The sequence below is a fragment of the Galeopterus variegatus genome, unplaced genomic scaffold (assembly GCF_000696425.1).
Source record: "Galeopterus variegatus unplaced genomic scaffold, G_variegatus-3.0.2 Scaffold682, whole genome shotgun sequence".
Classification (NCBI taxonomy): domain Eukaryota; kingdom Metazoa; phylum Chordata; class Mammalia; order Dermoptera; family Cynocephalidae; genus Galeopterus; species Galeopterus variegatus.
Window position 1 is genome coordinate 146651 of NW_007726793.1, and position 21510 is coordinate 168160.

Sequence of the window (21510 nt, forward strand, 5' to 3'; positions counted from 1 at the left end):
CTATCTCATATTGCTACCAGCTCTTATACCTTGAAAAATTAAAGTTAAAATTTGCCAAAAACAAAACCAAAACCTGTGAAAATGCCTAGTATAATATATTCCAAAGTTAAGCTAAAATTATTTTGAAATAATTCATAAATTTAGTGCATTCATTGGAGTAGCTATTGTGCTATCAGTTTCATTGTTTAGATACATGGCCTCTTCACTTTTTTTTATTTTACTTAATTTTATCCTGTTCATCCTTTAATAGAAACTTTCACAGAGTTGGGTTGGAGAAATGAACTGGAGAGAAAAATATAATCTGTATTTTATATTCCCAAGTGTTGATTTCCAAATATAAAATGGTCTCCTGCACTGAACCTTTGAGAGCTTTTATTAAAGAACAAATTTTAACACTTAGCTTAGCACTGCAGATTTTTTTTGTACTCTCCTATATTTTATCTAGGTGCTTACTCCTACAATTAAAAATGCACTGATCAACGTGAGTTGAAATAGAAATGTACATGTGTGTCTGGGTATCAGTACACTGAGACGGTCCAGGTGAAAGCAAATGTCTTTGCTCCAGATAGTTGGGAGTTGCTTATTTAGTCAATTCTGTATGATTGAAATATGACTGCTTTCATCTTTTTTCATGTGGGAGAATGTTTGTATCTCTATACACATTATACATAAAATATTTACACAATAATTTAAATATAAAATCATATAAATTTCCCAAACTATGTTGACTATTAAAATTGATATCATTTTTCTCAATATTCAGGTATAAGAGGTTTATATGTTCAATAAATAACTTTTGGCATTGTTTTATATCGAATTCTAGATAATCATAATTATTTATGTATTTCAGAGAAAATACAACATTTTAAACTCCTATTTCAACATTTTTATCCTATTTCTGTGAGAAACTTAAAGGAATGCATTTTAAAGTTGACAGTGAAATTTACTATAGACTTTTTAAACTGGGATTTTGTATTTTTCAAATAGAGCTATCTCAGCTGTTTATCACTGAAATTGCTAATAAGCCAGCCACCAAAATTAGAAAGAAAGTGAGTGAATTCTAAATGATTGAATCACAGCAAAAATTAGGAACTTACCTACATATTATTTTTAAAATAAATGTAGAAATGGGTACATCATCAAATAATGGAATGGAATCACTAAATAATAAATAGAAAATAATATAGCCTTCACAAGAAACATTGCTAAAGGTTTCAGCAGAATCAAGCAGCCCGGATGAAAATAGTAAAATAAAAAGAGTATGTAAAATATAGAGAGACTGATAGATATGGATTGGATGGATAGATGGATGGATGGATGGATTTATTCCCCACTCCCACCCAAGTTTACTTTCACTGTCCACACGACACTATGAATGAAGGAATCTTAGATCCAAAGAGAGGCCCCTAATTTTTAATGCAAAATCGAGAAGCTTCCACATTAATGGAAAAAGAGGCACCACGATGACCTATTTTTACATAGCTCCTCGTGACAACTTTGGATTTTGTGTGTCCTATTAAGCTTCCGTTGGCTTGGTCAGTGAGGAAACAGCCACACTCCCTGTAGGAAAAGTCCACAGAGCCCAGATGGTGTCGAGCATGCTCCACTTCCCAGTGGTTGAAATGAATGCAGTGCTTCTTGGTGGGGCGTTTCCTTACAGTTTTTGCTTTGTTATGTCGTGCTTGAGCTCTGCTCCCTTTACCCTCAAGCAGCTGCTTCTCTCTCTCACCTGCTGCTGGGTTTTTTCATGACAGTGGATGGCAGGTGGACCTCATGGAGCAAGTGGTCTACTTGCGGGACCGAGTGCACCCACTGGCGAAGGAGGGAGTGCACAGCGCCAGCCCCCAAGAACGGAGGCAAGGACTGTGACGGCCTCGTCCTGCAATCCAAGAACTGCACAGATGGACTCTGCATGCAGAGTAAGTCCGTTTGTGCAAACTACAGACACTGAAGGGGCCTGAGATTGAACCATTTGGATTTCTTAGAAAGAAATATTAGAAATTAAGAATTTTCAAACAACATGAAATGTGATAATATAACATTATTCTAGCTCTGTCTCTAAATTGGAAAAAGCTAATCTCCCAGGAATCAGAATGAGTAACTGTGTCCAGTTAACAAATGACACACAGTATTGCTTTCCCACTAGCCAGCAGTGATTTAGTCATTTCCACAGAGGGGCTGTCATTCTTTCCAGACCAGGGAATTATTACTCAGTTTTGTCAGAGCATACAAAAGGGCACTGTAAACTCCTCATAGAGTCAAAACATGACTTCCAAAAAGTGAGCTACTTATTAGTAATCCATGGCTTCTGCTGAACCAATGTCCATGGAACGTAAAGTCTATGTATGGATGGTAGACATTTCTACAGGTAGATTTACCAATTTACAACAAATATTTAGTAAAACATCTTCACAACCCCTTGAAAATGCTGCGTTTGTGTTAGAAATTATCATATGATTATGATTTAGCTCATTTAAAGGAAATAATGTTAATAAAACATAAATTTTTAAAATGACTGCAGAAATTTGGCTCAGAGATGTAGTGGGGGCTATAAGCTAAATATTCTCCATTTTTCGTCTCTTTGTTCTGGAAATTTTCTTAATGAGATGGTAGTTTGATTTCCATACTTGCAAACTCTCACCCCTTTATTAAGGAGCCCTTAAGTGTTCATAATTTACCATTTCTTTTCATGACCGTGCATTAGGGTACTAAGAGTTGTTCTGAAATCACACATGTTCAGATGAATGGATCGAACAATGTGCTGTCTTTGGATCTGAACTAATGGTGGCCACTTGTTAACATTTCTTATAACAGAATACAAGCAACCAAATGTATTTATATAGAGGTATTTGTATTTGTCTTTTAAGAATAAAGTATTTTGTTTTCACCACATGAAATTCTCTTTACCTTTCAGAGTCTATACACACAAGGACCTTTAAAAAGAACCTTACTTAAAATACAAATAAATAATCATGTTGTTTATGCAGAATAAATATCCAATAAGTCTCTTATTTTCATGTTCCTGACACATCGTATTCTTCGAGAATGGGCTTCTGCTGAGCGTAAAGCACAGCTTCTGGTTGTGATGTGGGGATTGCTGCCGTGCATCTCCCTAAGCTGGTACCAGAAATGCAAGAATGAAAAGCTATTTCACTAACCATCACTTGCGATCCAGGGTTTGTTCCTCTGGGCATGAGTTTAAGTTGAGGATTAAAATAACAGCATACCATATACAAGGTATTCTTTTTAACATTTTTATCATTTAGTATTCTTCCTTCAGTTGTACATCATATACTGACTCATGTGACTGAAAAGTAGCAATATTTGGAGTTATTCTCTCACTCTTTTGGCTTTCTCTCTTTCTCAATATAATATTTTGAATTTGAGTGATTTAATACCTACTACTTCCATTATGCATATTTAAAATTCTTCAAAGCAACCTGTTTAACCAGGAATACAATGCCCCAAGATGAAACATTGGACCTTTTGTTAGTTATACAAAATGACCTATTCTAAATAATGACATTTGTCAAGCATAAATATGAAATATTCAGACAAAAACTTTCATGACATAATAACCTCTTAGCATCTACATCATTTCTTAACAGCATTAATAGAATTTTTTCCTTGTGATTGGTTATTTGCCAGTAATAATGGCCTGAAGTGTGTGTGTAAATAGGGAAGAGGAATGAGGCTACAAGACAGGTTTTTTTGTTTTTTGTGTGTGTATTTATTTTTCATCAAGTTTCTTTTTAAACCAAAGCATTTTGGTGTTTGGATTAAAATCACTCAGTTAAAAAGCTATTTCTTTCTACAGCTCTGATTTGCTGTAGTAACAATCTCTACTAAGTCAATAAACTCTTTCATTTTCCCTCCTATATCTACTCTAGTCCAACAGAGAATTGTAGTCTATACTACTATTGATTTCCTCAGTGATAAAAAACCACAGAGGTATTGCTGTGCTGTGTAATTATGGTATTTTACAGTGAAAGCTGTAGTTTCTGTTTACCACTAAGCATGGTGTTTCTGGGATAGTATTGCTGCCAAAGTCTCACAAAGAAATAATAGCGCTTTGACCCTTATTTTGGAAAACAAAAGGTTTTCTAATAATAAACCTACAAAACTTGTGAGAAGAACAAGGTCTGTGTTCAGAAAAAGAATGAGGAGGAGGCCGGCCAGTTAGCTCAGGTGGTTAGAGCGTGGTGCTGACAACATCAAGGTCCAGGGTTCGATCCCTGTACAGACCAGCTGCCCCCACCAAAAAAAGAGGAATTATGGTAGAAAAGACAGCCAGAAAGTTGCAATCAACAATTAGGAATAATCACTTAATATTTGTTTGCTTTGGGAGAATTAGTGTCTTGAATATATTAACAAAAATAGTCCTTCAGCAGTATTGCAATATTATCTCAAAACAAAGCTAGTTTACTTACCATTGAACCAGATATGAAATACTACCTCTGAATCTACTCAAAATTGTACACAGTAATTCTGATATAAATGTAGCTATACTGTTAGGTAGGAAAAATTCAGAGTTCATAATGGATATGATTAGGATTCAGTTACCTGGATAATGTAGTGTAATGTTTTTTAAAAAGGTAAATTGGTGCTTAAGAGCAATACAGTGTGAAATATATTTAAAATATTACTGCCAGTGTTTATTCATTAATTTGTTCAAAACAACCAAATTCAGATACATTTCTTCCTTAACCACTTACCTTAATACAAATACCTTTGATTCAAAATAGATAAAAATATTGTATAAACTATTGCAAACTTAAAACACACACACACACACACATATGGTGGCAGGGGTAGTTCAAAAGAAAGAAGATAAATACTCAGGTACCAGAAATAAAGTGGCAACGCCAATCTAGAGAGGTAACTGTGGGAGTTGACAGCACACACACACACACATATGGTGGCAGGGGTAGTTCAAAAGAAAGAAGATAAACACTCAGGTACCAGAAATAAAGTGGCAACGCCAATCTAGAGAGGTAACTGTGGGAGTTGACAGCAGGCTAACCACGGGCAGCACTGGACATGGACATAGGTCCTAGGGGTGGGGAGTTAGGGTTCCAGTTTTGGCACAGAGCCAGAAGCCCTGGCTTTGTGAAAGTCTGAGGGTGAGACTTGGAAGCAAGAACCCTGAATAAAGCTGGGATTCATAAATAAGAAACAACTGCCCCACTATGAGAAACAAGTAGAACATTTTCACCCACTGGCCCAGTAAGCCACAGAAAAATTCATGATAAAAAAAAAGGAAAATGAAGTCTTCATTTAAATAAAACCACAATTCTACACCCAGCTCCAGTGTGGAATCTAAGAAACAGTGCAGGAAGCAAAAAACAAAAGATGTGTAAGTAACATAATCAGTAAAACTTCTGGGGCATCAGTACAGCAAACAGCAATCCACTCTAGGGTCCCTTCCACAATGTAAATGCTCTATGACAAAAATAGCCCACTCCTGAAAATGAGCTTACAGTATAAAGTGTCCAATCTCCCAAGGGAGTAGTGCACTATAAGGGAGAGTTGGCACCGTAATAAATGAGTTAGTATTCAAATAATGGACTCATACAGCAATGTGAGTGAGACCATAAAGAAAGTAAAAGTAAAAAGACAAACTATTTTTAAAAGAAATAAGGCACAAATTAAAGAACAAAATATTATTAAGAAGACAGACAGATTTGGGAAAAAAATCAAATGGAATGTCTAAAAATGCAAGTATGATGACCAAAACTTAAAACTCAAAGGAAGATTAAAAATTTGATCAGACAAAGCTGAAAAGAAAATTAGTGAACTGGAACATAGAGATCATGAAACTTTCCCAAATACAGGGAAAAAAGATAAAGTGAGTGATTATGTAAAAGGGAGGTTAAAACTCATGGAGGATAGAATAAGAAAATCCAACATTCATTACTTAAGAGAGCAAAATTAAGATGATTTTCAGACAATCAGTATAGAGAGAATTTACTATTCTCAAACCCTCACTGAATAGACTACTAGAAATGTAAAATAAGAATTGCTTCTTCAAAAAAGAGAGAGACCAACTGAGGGGCAGTTGGCAATAAGATGGAACTAAATTGTTGACAGCATTAACATGGAATATGGGAAGGTGTGAACTAAGTTAAAATTTTCCAATTTCTCTATATTATTCAGGAAAAGAATAGTAATATATTTTGCATTAGATTTTACTAATTCAAATGTTCCAGTTAACACTGACTACACACATAAAAGTTGAATGCATAAATTCAAAATAAAAATTTTATGGGCAGGAAAAGAGAAAAAAAGAAAAAAAGATTTACTAATCATGGTAAATAAAACAATAAAAAGGTGGTAGAAATAAATCTACCTATACCAGGGATCATAATGTGAATGAATTAACACTCCTATTAAAAAATTCTTTTAATTGTAGGAAAAAAATCCAGTTTTATAATATTTGTGAAGGACGCAATTATATCATAATTAAACAAGAAGATTGACAGTTAAGAAATGGAACTTAAAATGTTGTTCAATATTTATTTTAAAATGTCCAGTGAATGTCTTTGACTATCTGATTGGGCAATATTTTATTTAATTTCATTTCCCATTATGCCTAAGTAAAATACTTAAGAGATTGTTTTTGTTCATAGTTCTAATTTACATATTTGTTTTTTAGAATGCTTTATAGTTTTTTAGAATGCTTTATAGTTTTTTAGAATGCTTCGTTTACAACAGAATAATTAATCAAAATTCTTCTGCATTGTTTACCAGGCTATTAGATACTTATGTAAGACATTTTAGAAATCCATTTACTTCCTCAAATTTCAATGCCAATTGAAATTTTTCATCAAAGGCTTTGAGGATTACTTACAAAATGACTGAATATTTTAAAGATTTAAGAATGTTAAATGTTAGCAAATGTGTAGTTAAGTGGAAACTCTTGTATTTTGCTGATGGGAATACAAATTTTTACAAATTATTTGGGGAAATAGTTTGACAGTATAAGCCAAGAGCTTTAAAATTGTTCATATCCTTTAACCCAGTAATCTAGGGGCTAGCTGGTTAGCTTATTGGTTAGAGCACAGCCTTATAACACCAAGGTCACAGGTTTCCCTGTACTGACCAGCAGCCCAAGCAACAGAAGTAAAAAAGTAAAATAAATAACCTGGTAATCCTACTTGAATGAATAAATCTTAAGTAATTAATATGAATACCTAAAAAGATATGCGTCTATATTCTTTGTTTTTTTATTATTCTAAAACATTCAAAACTCAAAAGTCCAGTATTAGTCATATGTGTTACTTCTATAAAATGGAACAATGTACAGCTGATAAAATATTTATGATAGTTTAACATGGAAAATCAAAATATGTGTATATGCATTTGGTTAAAACTATGTAAAAATAAGCTTAGAAAAAAGATGAATGAAATTTATACATTTTCTGGGCTAGTGAAATTACAAGTAACTTTTTTCTTTTTCTATATGCTTTCTATTTTCCACATTTTTTATAGTTAGTATTCCATTATGTTTATAATTATAAATAACATTTTAAAAAAGAAATGTTGAGGATAGGCTAGAACCACAGCATGATATTTGGAAGTAGAGGTCTCTGGATTTCAGATACAGCAATATCACTGACTTGTCCTGGGAATTTTATCAAGTTAATTCAAATTAGATTACCAAAAAAGTATTTGCATAAAATACTTGCATAAAATTTTAGTTGTGCAAAACCCTAGGTGGCAAGAGTAACTTATAGCCAGTAAACCAAGTATTTTGAAGAGACAGGGATTTGGAACTGAAATAATAGTTTTGCGTTTTTTCCCAGTTCCCTACCATATACATCTCTCTTTATCCTTGCAACTATACTTATTCTTAGACCATTTGATAAATTGGATTCATTATGTGATGCTGTGTGATTTCATTTGTGAAACAAGACCATGGTCTTTAAACAATTTCAGAAGCTCCTCTAAATTTTTAAACCACTCATTTCCCTTAGTTCATATTTTATGTATAATATATAACATATTTATATATATTACACTGGATATAGTCTCATTGGCCTGAAAAAGTAGTTTTTATACTGGAGAAAAATGCCTTGGTGCCTTCAAATGAAGAACTTCCAGAAATTGATGTTATTTCATTAGAATGCATTACTAAAGGCTAATTAGAAGTCATCAGAGTTACTTATTGTCCCAGAAAGAATTTGGACATTTTTAATTTATAAGCACATTTTTAATTTTTTTTTAAGTAAACATTTTAAAAACTGGGGTCCTTTGGTATACTAAATGGTATGGATTGAATTGAATAAGAAAGGGCAACGACTTGGAATGTTTGACTCTATTGAAAATAACTGAAAACATATGTCTGATCTGTCTGACATGAAAAAAACTTAACATTGATAATAAATTTCACTATTTTACTTAATAATATTACAGATTAAAATATCTTCTTCACAAGGTAGTATTGAAGGTCCATTGCACTGCCTGCCCATTAAAATATTTAGGTTTCTTTATATTATCCCTAAAATGATGTGAAAGTAGCCTGCCCTTGGTTTTGCAATATATTTTTGAAATGAAATGGTTCCGATGACAGAGAGAGAGAGAGAGAGAGGGAGAGGGACAGAGAGACAGAGAGACAGAGAGAAAGAAAAAAACAGGACCCAGAGAGAAAGACGCAGAAGAAAGCACTTGAGAAATCTCCAAAAAATGCTAAGCCAATAAGCATACTCACATTTTATGTTAAAATACAATTGTATTTAAACAATTTATGTTAAATACAATTATATTTAATATAATTGTATGTATAAAATATAATTGTTACTTAAGACCTGATAACTTTTTACTTTTAGAATCTTTATAATAAATTTATGGTAACATCTACTTTGTCATGGTTGGCAAATCCATGCCATGCTTACCTCTTCCTTTTGAAACTAGCAATCCAAGGATTTTACATATGACTTGGTCCAGAAATGATGAGTTATATATATTTATGAATACACTAAATTAGATTATTACTTTACTGTAACTATCCTACGGACTTTAGTTTTTAAATCCCATTTTAAGTCTGGAGTTCCACACAGGCATATGTAACAGTGAAAATCTGAATTTAGAATTACTCTGTCTTGCTGAGGAGGGTTTATGCCACAGTAGACAAATTAAAAATTGCAATTTACAAACAAGAACTGCCTGGAATTGTGTCTGCAACAGTGAACTTCCTGACTTTGGGAAATTAAAATGTTATGCATTCTGCAAATTTAGCACTTTCTACTCATTAAAAAATTTACATGACACATAGCTCTTCCATTAATTCTCACATACAGAGGAAGTGGCAGAACTCTCTGTGTCTGAATTGAGGTGTGGACACGCTGCATACCAGCACCTCCCCCAGCTCCCTCCCCCAAGTCCCAAGTGCATTTAATGTGGGGAAATAATTTACCTTACAATTACTCATTTCTTGACTTTAGAATGATGTGTTTATAATCGTCCGTGGTAGGCATTTGAGAAGATGCTAGTCAGTTCCCAGTGTAGTTCTTGTCAACACAGCAGTTTGATAGGAAAGCATAATTGTGAGTGTAAGACAGTGTGGGCTTTTATCTGCAGTTTGGAAGAAGTTGATGTCATAGCTATGTTTGTATAGCTCTTGATTTGCGTAGTGTCCCAGCTGGCAAATAAATATTCTGGACATGGACTGCCCAGATCAGTGCTCCACGGTCTCCGGTATAGTCAGTGTGGTTTTCTTTTGCTTTTTTCCTTTCTGGTAAAACATTTTCCTGCTTTTGAAAGCAGGGATGTGGGCAAAACCTTTAGCCCACAGAAACCTGATGAACACCTATGGAACCCCCAGCAGATTAGTGTAAGCAGACAAAAGCAAGTCCTTCAGCTTTGAGATGGAAGGAAACTCCGAGGGGGTTAGGAAAGGTGTCACCCTGCAAACCACCACAGCAAAGCAAGGGCTCCTTTGAAATCACATGGATGCGGGTCCAGGGCTATTAGCTGAATTTTTCTTTCTGCCTAAAAATCCAGCCAATAGGGTGATGTATTCTAGAAATCAGCAACCTTACTTCAGAACTCTATCATCTTAACTTTTTCTATCAGATGTCTTTACTACTATGGAAAGATTCTAATATCATTGCCTTTGGATTTAACAGTTTATGATTCTCTTTTAAGAAGAATTGATGGGAATGGAGTCTGCTACATAAAAACACTCGGTAGCTGATCTATGAGTTTGACTTTACTGAACTGTTGAGTCAAATATCAGACATTTATGTTTCAGTTCCTGTGAGTCATGAGATAAAACTTTTACATCCTGGAACCTTAATTATCTGCTCCTCATTTTCAAAATGGTGTGGATGGTTATTGTTACGAACAGGGCTATGGACTGGTTTAGTGGGCACGGCCAAATGTTCTCTGAAGTCTGGAGCAGCAAATTACCACAGCAGTTTAGATAACTGACATCAGTGATAAGCAAATGTTCTATGCAATTTATGCTGTCATGTGCTAGAGTTTATGTATTCATTTATTTGGAGTTCCTTAAGCCCCATCAATAAAGAAACCCTGAGAAGAGTGGTAAATTATAATAAATGACCCTGGGTGTCTTTGACAGACCTGACCTTTGACATCATTAGTGCAGCCCCGATGGGTTTGCTAGATAAGAACTGACCTAAAGGGAAAAAAGAAAATCTGGACATGTTTATTTTGAATGGCCCTGGAGGTTTTAATAAGAACATTTGCATCAGAAGAAATGTAATTGGGGTGAGAAAAACGCCATGTTTTGACTAAGTGTAATGTCACTGGCAAAAAGAAAGACCAGGCAGCCAGGTCAAAGAGGGGAAAATCCGCTGGGAATGTAGATTCTTCTAATAATAGGATCTTAAATTGAGGAAAGAGCTTATGAGGTGGTTTAGTATACTCAAAGTAGATAAATATGACTAAAACTAAGACAAAACTTGGTGATTTAAAAATATGTACTTTTATAGAACACATTTAATGTTTTTATAAACTACAATTTAGATATGTCATATGCATAACTTGAATACTAACCCTTGTATTTAGTATGAAACACTCCTTTATTGTACTTAGTCCTCACAGTATCTTAAGATCTATTTACGTGAATTAAGGTCATAAAATCGGCTTCATATTGAAATGTAATGAGTAAACCTTAAAGACAAGCGGGAACACCGTACAAAATCTACCCATACTTTTTGAAGTACTCTTGTATTTTCTACATTTAGCTAACAATTTGGGCTAATAATTTTTAGCTAATAAATTTTAAGAAAAGCTCCACCCATCTCCCTTTTGGCTAGGGATTTGATAGGTAATGTAAAGATAGAGAGTATGAATTCTCAGATACCTACATATAGACTTTCCTTTTAGGTGTTCCTTAAGTCTGGGTCAGTTGTTCTCAAACTTTGGAGGGCATAAAAATTACCATATTTTATATATGTGTGTGTGTGTGTGTGTATAGTAGTTTAAAGGTTTTCAGATTTAATTTTAATTCTATTCACCTTCCACCTAATGCAATGATTTTAGGATCTGGCATAAGTTGCTTTGACTCCTTTCTACTGTGTTAGGTAGAAATAAGGCCAAGCTGAGACAAAACTGACTTGAATTCAATTTAATTAATGCCCAAAAGACAGGAAAAATAACCTTACCAACAGAGCGTTTGGTATCTCTTAATAATAGTTTTCTCTTTCAAAGAAGAAACTGAGGCATAGAATTGAAACAGCCCTCCAATGTCCATGGACCAGCACTACAGCCAACACATGAACCCAAACTTGTCTCATTTCTAAACCGCTTTTCATGTGCGTTCTTGGATGCTGAAAACAAGTGGTCATTGGCTTTTATTGCTTTAAAATGGGATTTTCGGGCCAGCCCGGTGGCACACTGGATAAGTGCGCCGCTTGGGAAGCGCGGCGGCGCTCCCGCCCGAGGGTTCGGATCCCACATACAGACCGGTTCCCACTCACTGGCTGAGCGAGGCGCGGGAGCAACACCGAGGGTTGCGATCCCGTTGCCAGTCCCCGGTCCGGTACGGGGGCAACACTGAGGGTTGCGATCCGTTGCCGGACACGGAAAAAGACAAAAATAAATAAATAAATAAAATAAAATGGGATTTTCTTCTGATGTGTAGGATCCCTCCAATTGTTGATGTTTATTCCTTTTCTTCCTGATGGTATCATTTTTGAGGGAAACAATGCTTCTCCTTAAAATATTTACTTATCGTAGGGTTTATGGCAAATACAACATGATCATCATGCATTAAGTACATCACTCCAGCAAGCCTCTCCAGTTACATAAGAGTACAGATGCCAAGGTTTGGTGCAACCCTTTGCTTGCCCCACACTTGAAACAAAAGACACTATTTGGAAGTTGTCTCATTTAAGAGAGAAAACCTCTCTATGTTGTTTTAGATTTCTCATGAATATCAATGATGATGTTTCAGTGGAGAAGTATTTTACAGTCTACATCATTAGTGTTACTTCATCCAATCTCTGAATTACAAATTAATCCAGGAACATACCAAGCCCTTTTCTATTATTTCTTTGTCTCTCCTTATTTAAACCTACTAATAAATGCTTATATAGGGATTATAATGACCTGGGCTATAGTCTGAGGTCTGGGATCTGACCCTGGTTACACCAGCTTTGTAATGTTAGACTAGTCTCTTTACCACTCTGTGCTTAAAGGGGTTGAAATAGGAAGTTCTAATCAGGGATGTATTTCAACTCCAATACCCTGGGGGCTTGCAGGTTAGTGAGGGCATACACTTGGTTTTGAGGAATTTAAAACTGGCCAATAATGCTGAGAAGTATTGAAGTTATGAGTCTTGCCTCCTTCCCCGAGCCCCTCACCTGTGCTCCCTCTATCAGTGCCAGAGAGGTGATTTTGAAAATTATCAGTGGAGGTGCATTTCGTCCCAGACAGTTTTTCCATGGCATGACCGTTCTTCTCATTGCAGGCCATTTGGCATCCTTGGTCCTTACTCATTAAATGCCCAAAAGAATCCCCTAATCATTATGAAAACCAAAGAAACACAGCCTGCCCCCGTCCCATTTCCAAACACCCCCTTGAGAAGTGGCACCACTCCTAGTTGAGAAACGCTTTTAGCATCAGTTTGTATTCCAGCTCTGGCAATTTGCTTCTGAAACATGCCACTATATCTTTGCCAGAAGCCACAAAGGCCAGGCATAAACCTCTTTAAATGGAGAAGGTAAAAAAGTGTCTAGTCCTTAAAAGAATGTTATTGCTCATGGTTTCTCAGAACAAACTGGGCTTCTCTTCTCTGTAATAACTGGAGAAACTGAAATTCAAACAAGTTTCCTAAGGTTGCTTATTATATAATAGGCTGCGTTGACTCTACAAATAAAATCCCTTAAGAAACCAGTGTCTTATTGTACCTTAGTAACGTGCATCATAATGATGTTGATAGAGTTATTTGTCATTTATCGATTGCTTGCAGTATACCAGCACTTTACAAATCTCGTTTATGCTGCGTTGACTCTACAAATAAAATCCCTTAAGAAACCAGTGTCTTATTGTACCTTAGTAACGTGCATCATAATGATGTTGGTAGAGTTATTTGTCATTTATCGATTGCTTGCAGTATACCAGCACTTTACAAATCTCGTTTATCCATTCCACAGCTATAGCAGTATTCGCATCCCATTACACAGGTCAGAAAACTGACGCTTTAGAGAAGTGAAGTCATTTGACCAAGCTGTGGCAGCTAAAGAAGTGGCAGAGTAGGATTCAAACTGAAATCCTAGCTGAAAAGCTCAGTGCTTTTCAGGCTGAAAAACTCAGTGCTTCCCTGCCTCGGCCAACAGCCCCGCGACTGTTTTAGTCCACTTTACTTTCAAGTAACAGGAAAGTTAACTGAAATCTCTAACTTATGAACCAGGCTGTCTGTTGGTAGCGACACTAAAAACAATTATTTTGCACTGTTTTCTGCTGGAGATGTTATTTTTCATTATTGCTAGGACTGCTCTCAGCAGGGTTACCTCATTAGCTGAAGAAAATGTCCCCTGATGTTCCATGAGAGACGGATCAGATGGAAAAGCATAAAAACCAACTCTAGAAAGTGATTCTGTGTTCCCCTCATTTAGGGGATGGAACGGTAATCCCCTTCTTCTCTCATTCCCAGCCTCTAAGTGCTGTTTTACTTCTGTAGTAGCAGAAGTGTTTTGAAAAGGATGGGAAAACTTTTACAGGGCTGCCTTCCAAAACTCTTTATCAGTGTTTCCGTAACAGTACATTGGGGTGTTGAACCATTGGTGAGTACACTTAATACAGGTCTGTTTTAAATTTTCCCACATAGGAAAATAACGGTTTGGTTAGATTGATCCTAATTGGCTATGAGGAATAACTAATAGTGAAACTTTTATTTATTTTTTATATTTTAATTTAATTTAATTTTAGAATAAACTCAAATATGGACACTTCATCAAACATATTGATAGACCTGCTGATGGACATCTCTCAAGCCATGTGTTACAGAAACCATCCATAAAATCCTCCGTTTGCAATTCATTATCTGTGGAGAAACCAAAATGGTTTTTCCAAAATCACCTTCCATCACAGGATTTGCATTTCACTTGGAATAAGATCAAAACTCCTCACCATGAACTAACAGACCTGCGTGATCTGGCTGCTGCTCGCCCCTCCAGCCCCTTTCTCGTCTTGCTCACCATCCTCTAACCACTTAGTTTTTCATGTCAGGACTTTTGCATTTACTGACCCTCTTCATAACACATTATTGCCTCCTGATCTTTACTTGGTTGATTCCTCCTCACCTTCCAGCTGTAGCTCAAATTTCTCAATAAAAAAATTCTTCCCTAATTCCCTAAATTAGCCATCTCTATATCTCCAATCACATTACATTCTTTTTATATTTAAAATGACTTTTTCAGTATTTGAAATGATCTTACTTATTATTTTGTTTACTTGCTCGTTTTTTGTTAAACTAGAATTGTAAAAAGCAAGAAAGTACCCCCTATGTCTAGAATAGAACCCAGCATATAATAGGGTTCAAGAGTATTTAATAAATGAATTAATTATAGTTCTGCGCCTGAAATGAAATATAAGTCTCAGATAAATATCATAAGGCACAAAAATATGTATTAAGTGGTTCAAATTCACATAAATATGGTAATGTTGAAATTAAAATTAAAATTATAAAGTTCTTTCCTATTATTCTTCAGCCTGCCTGCAAGAACAGGAATTCTGTTGAGAAATAGTGGTATAAGTCAGGAAAAACCCAGAACTGCTTTACAGAGAGTAATTTCAGACCATGTTATATCTCTCTGGAGACAAGCTTCTTTTATGAGAAGCTCTTCTGCTTACTGAAGCAGGCCCATGCTGATTCTTACCAAAATTTTCAGGATGAGCATCAGAACATTTCCAAATATCCTATTTTATACTCATTCCCTTGCCCTCTCACTTGTGAAAAATATGTCTTTTGCAATTCCTCTACTTAACATCATCTCTTCCAAAAAGATGGCTCTTCCAAAAGGATCGTTATCGGGTCTCCAGTACTAGCAGTGAACTTGTTTTGTCCCAAGTCTTTGGGTTTCAAAAATAAAGCCTGTAGATGTCCCAGATGTCCTTTTATTAAGTTCACAGAATCCAAATGGAAAAAGGTTATTACCAGACAGAGGTGTTTATAAATGAAAATCAAACTTAATACGTGGACTCGGACAACTGGAATGAGGAATATAATATTTATAAAACTGAGTAGGAGGTTGCAATCATTGCTCTAAAATAAAGCATTAAAAATTAATTCAGAGCAAACCTGTCTGTGCTACAGCAAACCTCTCTTTCATTAAGATAGCACTGCATGTTTCTCCAGAATTAGTTTCCCCCAAATAAGTAAATAGCTTGTAAGAACTAGATGTTCTGCAAACTACAGAAGAGCTACCTGAGGCATGGTTTAGAGTTGCTTTTAGTATTAAAGCTTTACAGCCCTTTCATTTTGAACCAATTAATTGTGATTCTTGCAGTTTCCCTATCTTTTTTGCCCTTGAGTATTACTAGCAAGATTTAATTCACATGCTTTTATCCATGTTCATTTGATTAATCCAAATGGTGCTATAACATTTGATTATGTTGCAGAATACTAAATCTTCCCTTTCATTTTGAACCAATTAATTGTGATTCTTGCAGTTTCCCTATCTTTTTTGCCCTTGAGTATTACTAGCAAGATGTAATTCACATGCTTTTATCCGTGTTCATTTGATTAATCCAAATGGTGCTATAACATTTGATTATGTTGCAGAATACTAAATCTTGGAGAACTGTGGATACCAGTTATAAGTTATACTTAAATATTTTGCACAGATTTTCTATTTCAAAAACTTTGTGTTCTACATTTTTAAAATATTTTCTCCCTATCTTCTTTTACTTCACATTAGTGTTATGTTACTATTATTATTAGTTTCCTACTTCAGAATGCACTAAAAAGAAAGAAAAATAAAACTCCTAATATTATTTCTGCATTTTTAGTTGAGTTGGGGTTTTTATTTTGTCCAATTTATACCATTCTTCTGAAGCCCTAAAATAAATAACCTTATAACCTCTAGGCCCTATTGATTTTCAAGTGATTTCAAATAAAAAGCATCCAGTTTCCATTGCATTGACAAACTGTTCAGTCCCTGGACAAAACTTATTGGATTCCTGTTATGTGGGAGCAGCAAGAAGCAACAAAAAATCCAAAAGGTGGATTTGCGGTGGAGATGGAGAGGTGGTCTCAACTCAGCTCCGTAAATGAATACTTAACCTTTGACCAATGATGACAGGTCTTCTTCAGTTCTGTTAGGCCAAGAGCAAACTGTTATGATTAAATAAAAAAGAAAAAAACTGTTTAGAGCCTTACTGAATATGTCCTGGGAATTAAAGCATATGGCAGGGATAAGGAAAAAAGATTTTCCTTATGCTAATGACCCTTGATGTCTGAAATAAATTAGATCCATTAGAGTTTATGCTCAATAAAAGAAAGACTTTAAGCACTCCAAAGTTAGTGACTCGAGACCAGTTTTTGCTCTGAAATTCAATCTGCCTACTTATTAATTCTTAGTGAGGCCCCAGAGCAGACAGGAGACGCAAAATCATAATTCTGTACTGAATCAGAATTTTAAAGGACCACAAGTTCCTTTTCCTTTTCTTTTAATTAAACCATTTTTCATGCTTCCCATTTTGTTTCCCTCATTAATTTGATTTTGTTCCCATTTTTGTTTCATTTTTTTTTCTTTTCAAGGTTTCATTTATCCTATTTCAACTGAACAGAGAACCCAGAATGAATATGGATTTTCTTGTAAGTTTGATGTTTGGATTTTATGTTGCTGAATAATCATTTAATGTTATTGCCCCCAGTTCAAGTTTACCTTTCTTTGGATCACAGATGTGCACACAGGAAATAGAAGTCTAATATATTCTAACATGAAAAACAAATTAGATTTTCACTGCAGAAGAGAAGAAAGGGTCATTTCAAGTCTCTGCCAGCTTTAAAATCTATCAGTCTACCATTTAAAGCTTGAGTCCCAGTCGCTGACAAAACATATCATGAAATATGCCGATGTAAATAAAGGGCAGGGTTCAAATACCAAAAAGGAAAGGGTTGAGAAAATGCAGATCTATTGAGCTAGAAATCATGAATGTTGAATAAGTAATCATGGCCTGGTAAAGTAAAACATTAAGGAATTAGACATAATACTCTAACCAGAGTTCAGAATCCTGCCGCAGGGCCTCAAATAAAACCCAGCAGCAGGGCCAGCCTGTGGCTTACTCAGGAGAGTGCGGTGCTGATAACACCAAGGCCACAGGTTCGGATCCCACATAGGGATGGCCAGTTTGCTCACTGGGTGAGCGTGGTGCTGACAACACCAAGCCAAGGGTTGAGATCCCCTTACCGGTCATCTTTTTTTTTAAAAAAAATAACCTAGCAGCAAAGGGAAGTCAGCACTTTGAAAGTGGTGCTCATGTGACCAAGAGTATTTGAGATGTCACTGGTCTTCTGAAAAAATCTGTTAATACTGACTTGATTGATGGGTAAAATGGATATCCTGGAAAGCTTGAGAAAGACAATTTTTTAAAAAGAAAGGAAAATCCTTTCACATACACTACATTTAAACACAACATGCTAAAAGAGATGGAGCAATTTCCAATAAGGAATTCATTTATTCTGCCAATGTGTGAAAGATACCATGAATGAGAGCGTGAGTTATCACATGAGCCACTGGCAAATGAAATGATGAGTTATTTCACCACATAAACCATGTGGCTGTGAGGCTTAGGAGACAGTAGAGGTTCCTCAATTTTTTTTTTTTTTTTTTTTTTTTTGCTGGCTGGCCAATACAGGGATCAAACCCTGGATCTTGGTGTTATCAGCACCATGCTCTAACTGAGCTACCAGCCAGCCAGCTTCTCAAATTTTAGGAGGCCATGGGACCTACAAACTTGAAAACTGTCTCTCCCAAAATATGCACATGTATATAAAATTGATCATAAAATTTTAAGTTGTTCTTGACCACCTGAAGTACTAATTTAAGCATCACTTTTACGATAAGCAGAGTAGCTTTGGTTAACTTTGCTAAACATTTCTTGTAGGTCACAGAAAACTAAAAACAGAGACTTAAAGATGTCAAAGAGGTTCAACAAAGGTTTAATTTTGTTTGTTTGTATGATTTTAATTATCAGCTTCTATCACCTTTTCCAATTGGATCAAAGTGCTCTCTGTGCTACCAAGGCAACATTTACAGGAATTCTGTTCTTGCTTTACCCAGAAACAGGTCCCCAATTGACTACACACTGTGCTGGTCACATGTGCCATTTGCCTTCTGGGGTAGTCTGACCTATATGATCACTGACTCAGGCCTTTATCTTAATTAGTAGACCATAGAGCTATATTTTATTCCAGTAATGAGTAGATCAAATGTAAATCTGACACGGGACCATGAGAAGCTCAGGGTTCTCAGAAATAATACTGCATCTGTATCAAAAGCCTGGACTTAGAGAAGGTATTGGCATTAACCTCTGCTCCCCAGATCTGGGCCTTCTGAAAGCACACCTTTCAAATCCAATATGTTTGCTGCTAATATTTGCTTTGCTTAGTTACCCCATTCCCACCCACCCCTCCACTGATTTAAGGGAAAGTGAGAGGAGTGCTATCAAAAGAAATTTTATGACTTGGAATGATACTTAGGAAAATACTCTGGTTCAATAAATATACAGATTCAAATCATGCCAGATATCTCTAGCAGCATTTATGTTTATGTTTTTGAATAACTATTAGTGGATTCACAAACCTTTTCAAACTTTTCTACCTGAAATGAGTAATAAACTTTATTTTCCTGTGGGTGGGTACGGTTCTAGCTGTAGTTTCTTTATATGCTTGGTAACAAATGGTCTGTTATGCTGCCCAATTATAAGATAGATTAGGGGGTGGATAGATGCAGAGGGCGAAAGAAAAATCAGAGATAATTTTCCATTGAAAGGCCACAGTCATTTTATATAGCTTTGAAATAGATTTGAAATTAACCTATTAAAAAAGGCAATAAATGTCTGAAAAAATTATAGTAATGCATCTGTGTACTGTGGGAAATTTCTATAAGCAGTTGGTCTAATGTTCCATTCTTCCCCTCTAGCTGCTCCTGATTCAGATGACGTTGCTCTCTATGTTGGGATTGTGATAGCGGTGATAGTTTGCCTGGCGATCTCTGTAGTTGTGGCCCTGTTTGTGTATCGGAAGAATCATCGTGACTTTGAGTCTGATATTATTGACTCTTCGGCACTCAATGGGGGCTTTCAGCCGGTGAACATCAAGGCAGCAAGACAAGGTCAGTGGACGTTCCACGGCACAGCCTGTGACTTATGCCTGTAAGCAGATTCCCTGTGTGTCTTCAGAATCAGGGATATTGGACCATCCACTTCAGCTAGAGTGGTAGTCAATGAAGACAAAAATTTTGGTCATTTCTCTATTCATGTCATTCACATAAGAGAATGCAAAAATCATCTTTTTTTCTTTTCTGACTGGTTGCCCTGTCGCACTTTTTAACTTCTTTTTGAAAAGAGTACACTGATTGCTTGACTAATTTTTTGAGTCTCCTTTTCTCTCCTTTGACATTGCTGTGTATTGCTATGAATACAGTGGTTTACAGATGAACCCAAATTCAGTATAAACAAGGAAGACTATTACCTAAAAGTCACCTAGCAGGGCTCATTGTTCAATCCAGTCGGTTGAAATAGCTTCGTTTTTTAGGTGTAATGAGTAGATTTCAAAGAAGCATTTAGAATGAGCTTGGCTACTTATTTATAGCCAATAATAAAAATGATGCAAGTTACCCGATTGCCCTGTTTTCAGCAGGGCCTTTCAGTCCATACATCTCCAGGATTAGCCAAGCTGCTTTGCTTTGGGCTCAGAAAGAGGAGGGGGAATCTGATTAATGTAGGTTGGCCGAATGAAGAATGCAAATGGAATTCTTTTCTCTTTCTGACTCCGATTGCCCTGTTTTCAGCAGGGCCTTTCAGTCCATACATCTCCAGGATTAGCCAAGCTGCTTTGCTTTGGGCTCAGAAAGAGGAGGGGGAGTCTGATTAATGTAGGTTGGCCGAATGAAGAATGCAAATGGAATTCTTTTCTCTTTCTGACTCAGACCTTCTGGCAGTACCTCCAGACCTCACCTCAGCTGCAGCCATGTACAGAGGACCTGTCTACGCCTTGCATGATGTCTCAGACAAAATCCCAATGACCAACTCTCCAATTCTGGATCCACTGCCCAACCTGAAAATCAAAGTGTATAACACATCAGGTGCTGTCACACCCCAAGATGACCTCTCTGAGTTTACATCCAAGCTTTCCCCTCAGATGACCCAATCCTTGTTGGAGAATGAAGCACTCAACTTGAAGAATCAGAGCCTGGCAAGGCAGACTGATCCATCCTGCACTGCATTCGGCACCTTCAACTCCCTCGGGGGTCACCTTATTGTTCCCAATGCAGGTAATTCCTAAAGGTGTAAATTGCAAAATGCAGCTGGAAAACATACTTTTTTGGTACCAAAATCTTTTTGTTTGTTTTTATTAGGCCTGAAAAGTTCAATGTAGCCTATCAAACCCAAATCTACTTTCAAAGTAAACTAAACATTATTTTAGACAAAATCAGCAAAACCATTTATCTTTCCTCAACCAACTCTGAAAACACTTCCTCTAGAAATATTATATGCACAACTTTCTGCTGAGGAGTCATTTAGAACTGTCATTGACCTTCTTTTTAATAGAACTTCAGAAAGCAGCATCAAGCCAGGAACACTCACTGTTGTCATTATACTTAAAAAGGACAAATTAATTAGAAAACATATCAGTTGGCTCAGTTCCAATTTACTACATGAAGGAATACTTCATAATAATAATTTTAGATGATCAGAAGATATCATAATAGACATCAACTCATTTATTAACTTAACTATTACACGGGCTTTAACATCTGTGTATTTATAAGGTACTCACTCCTACCTCTGATATATCTATCTAAAATCTTAGCT

At 35.9% G+C, this 21510-nt stretch overlaps 1 protein-coding gene across 1 annotated transcript in view; it reads left to right on the plus strand.

Moving 5' to 3' along the window:
- The window catches only part of LOC103589383 (netrin receptor UNC5C), a 61926-nt gene that overhangs the window by 935 nt on the left and 39481 nt on the right, over positions 1 to 21510 (plus strand). The window contains exons 2-4 of the mRNA XM_008571335.1: positions 1755 to 1919; positions 19617 to 19808; positions 20625 to 20969. Of these exons, the coding sequence (XP_008569557.1) occupies positions 1755 to 1919; positions 19617 to 19808; positions 20625 to 20969 (702 nt within the window). The remainder of the gene's footprint in view (positions 1 to 1754; positions 1920 to 19616; positions 19809 to 20624; positions 20970 to 21510) is intronic.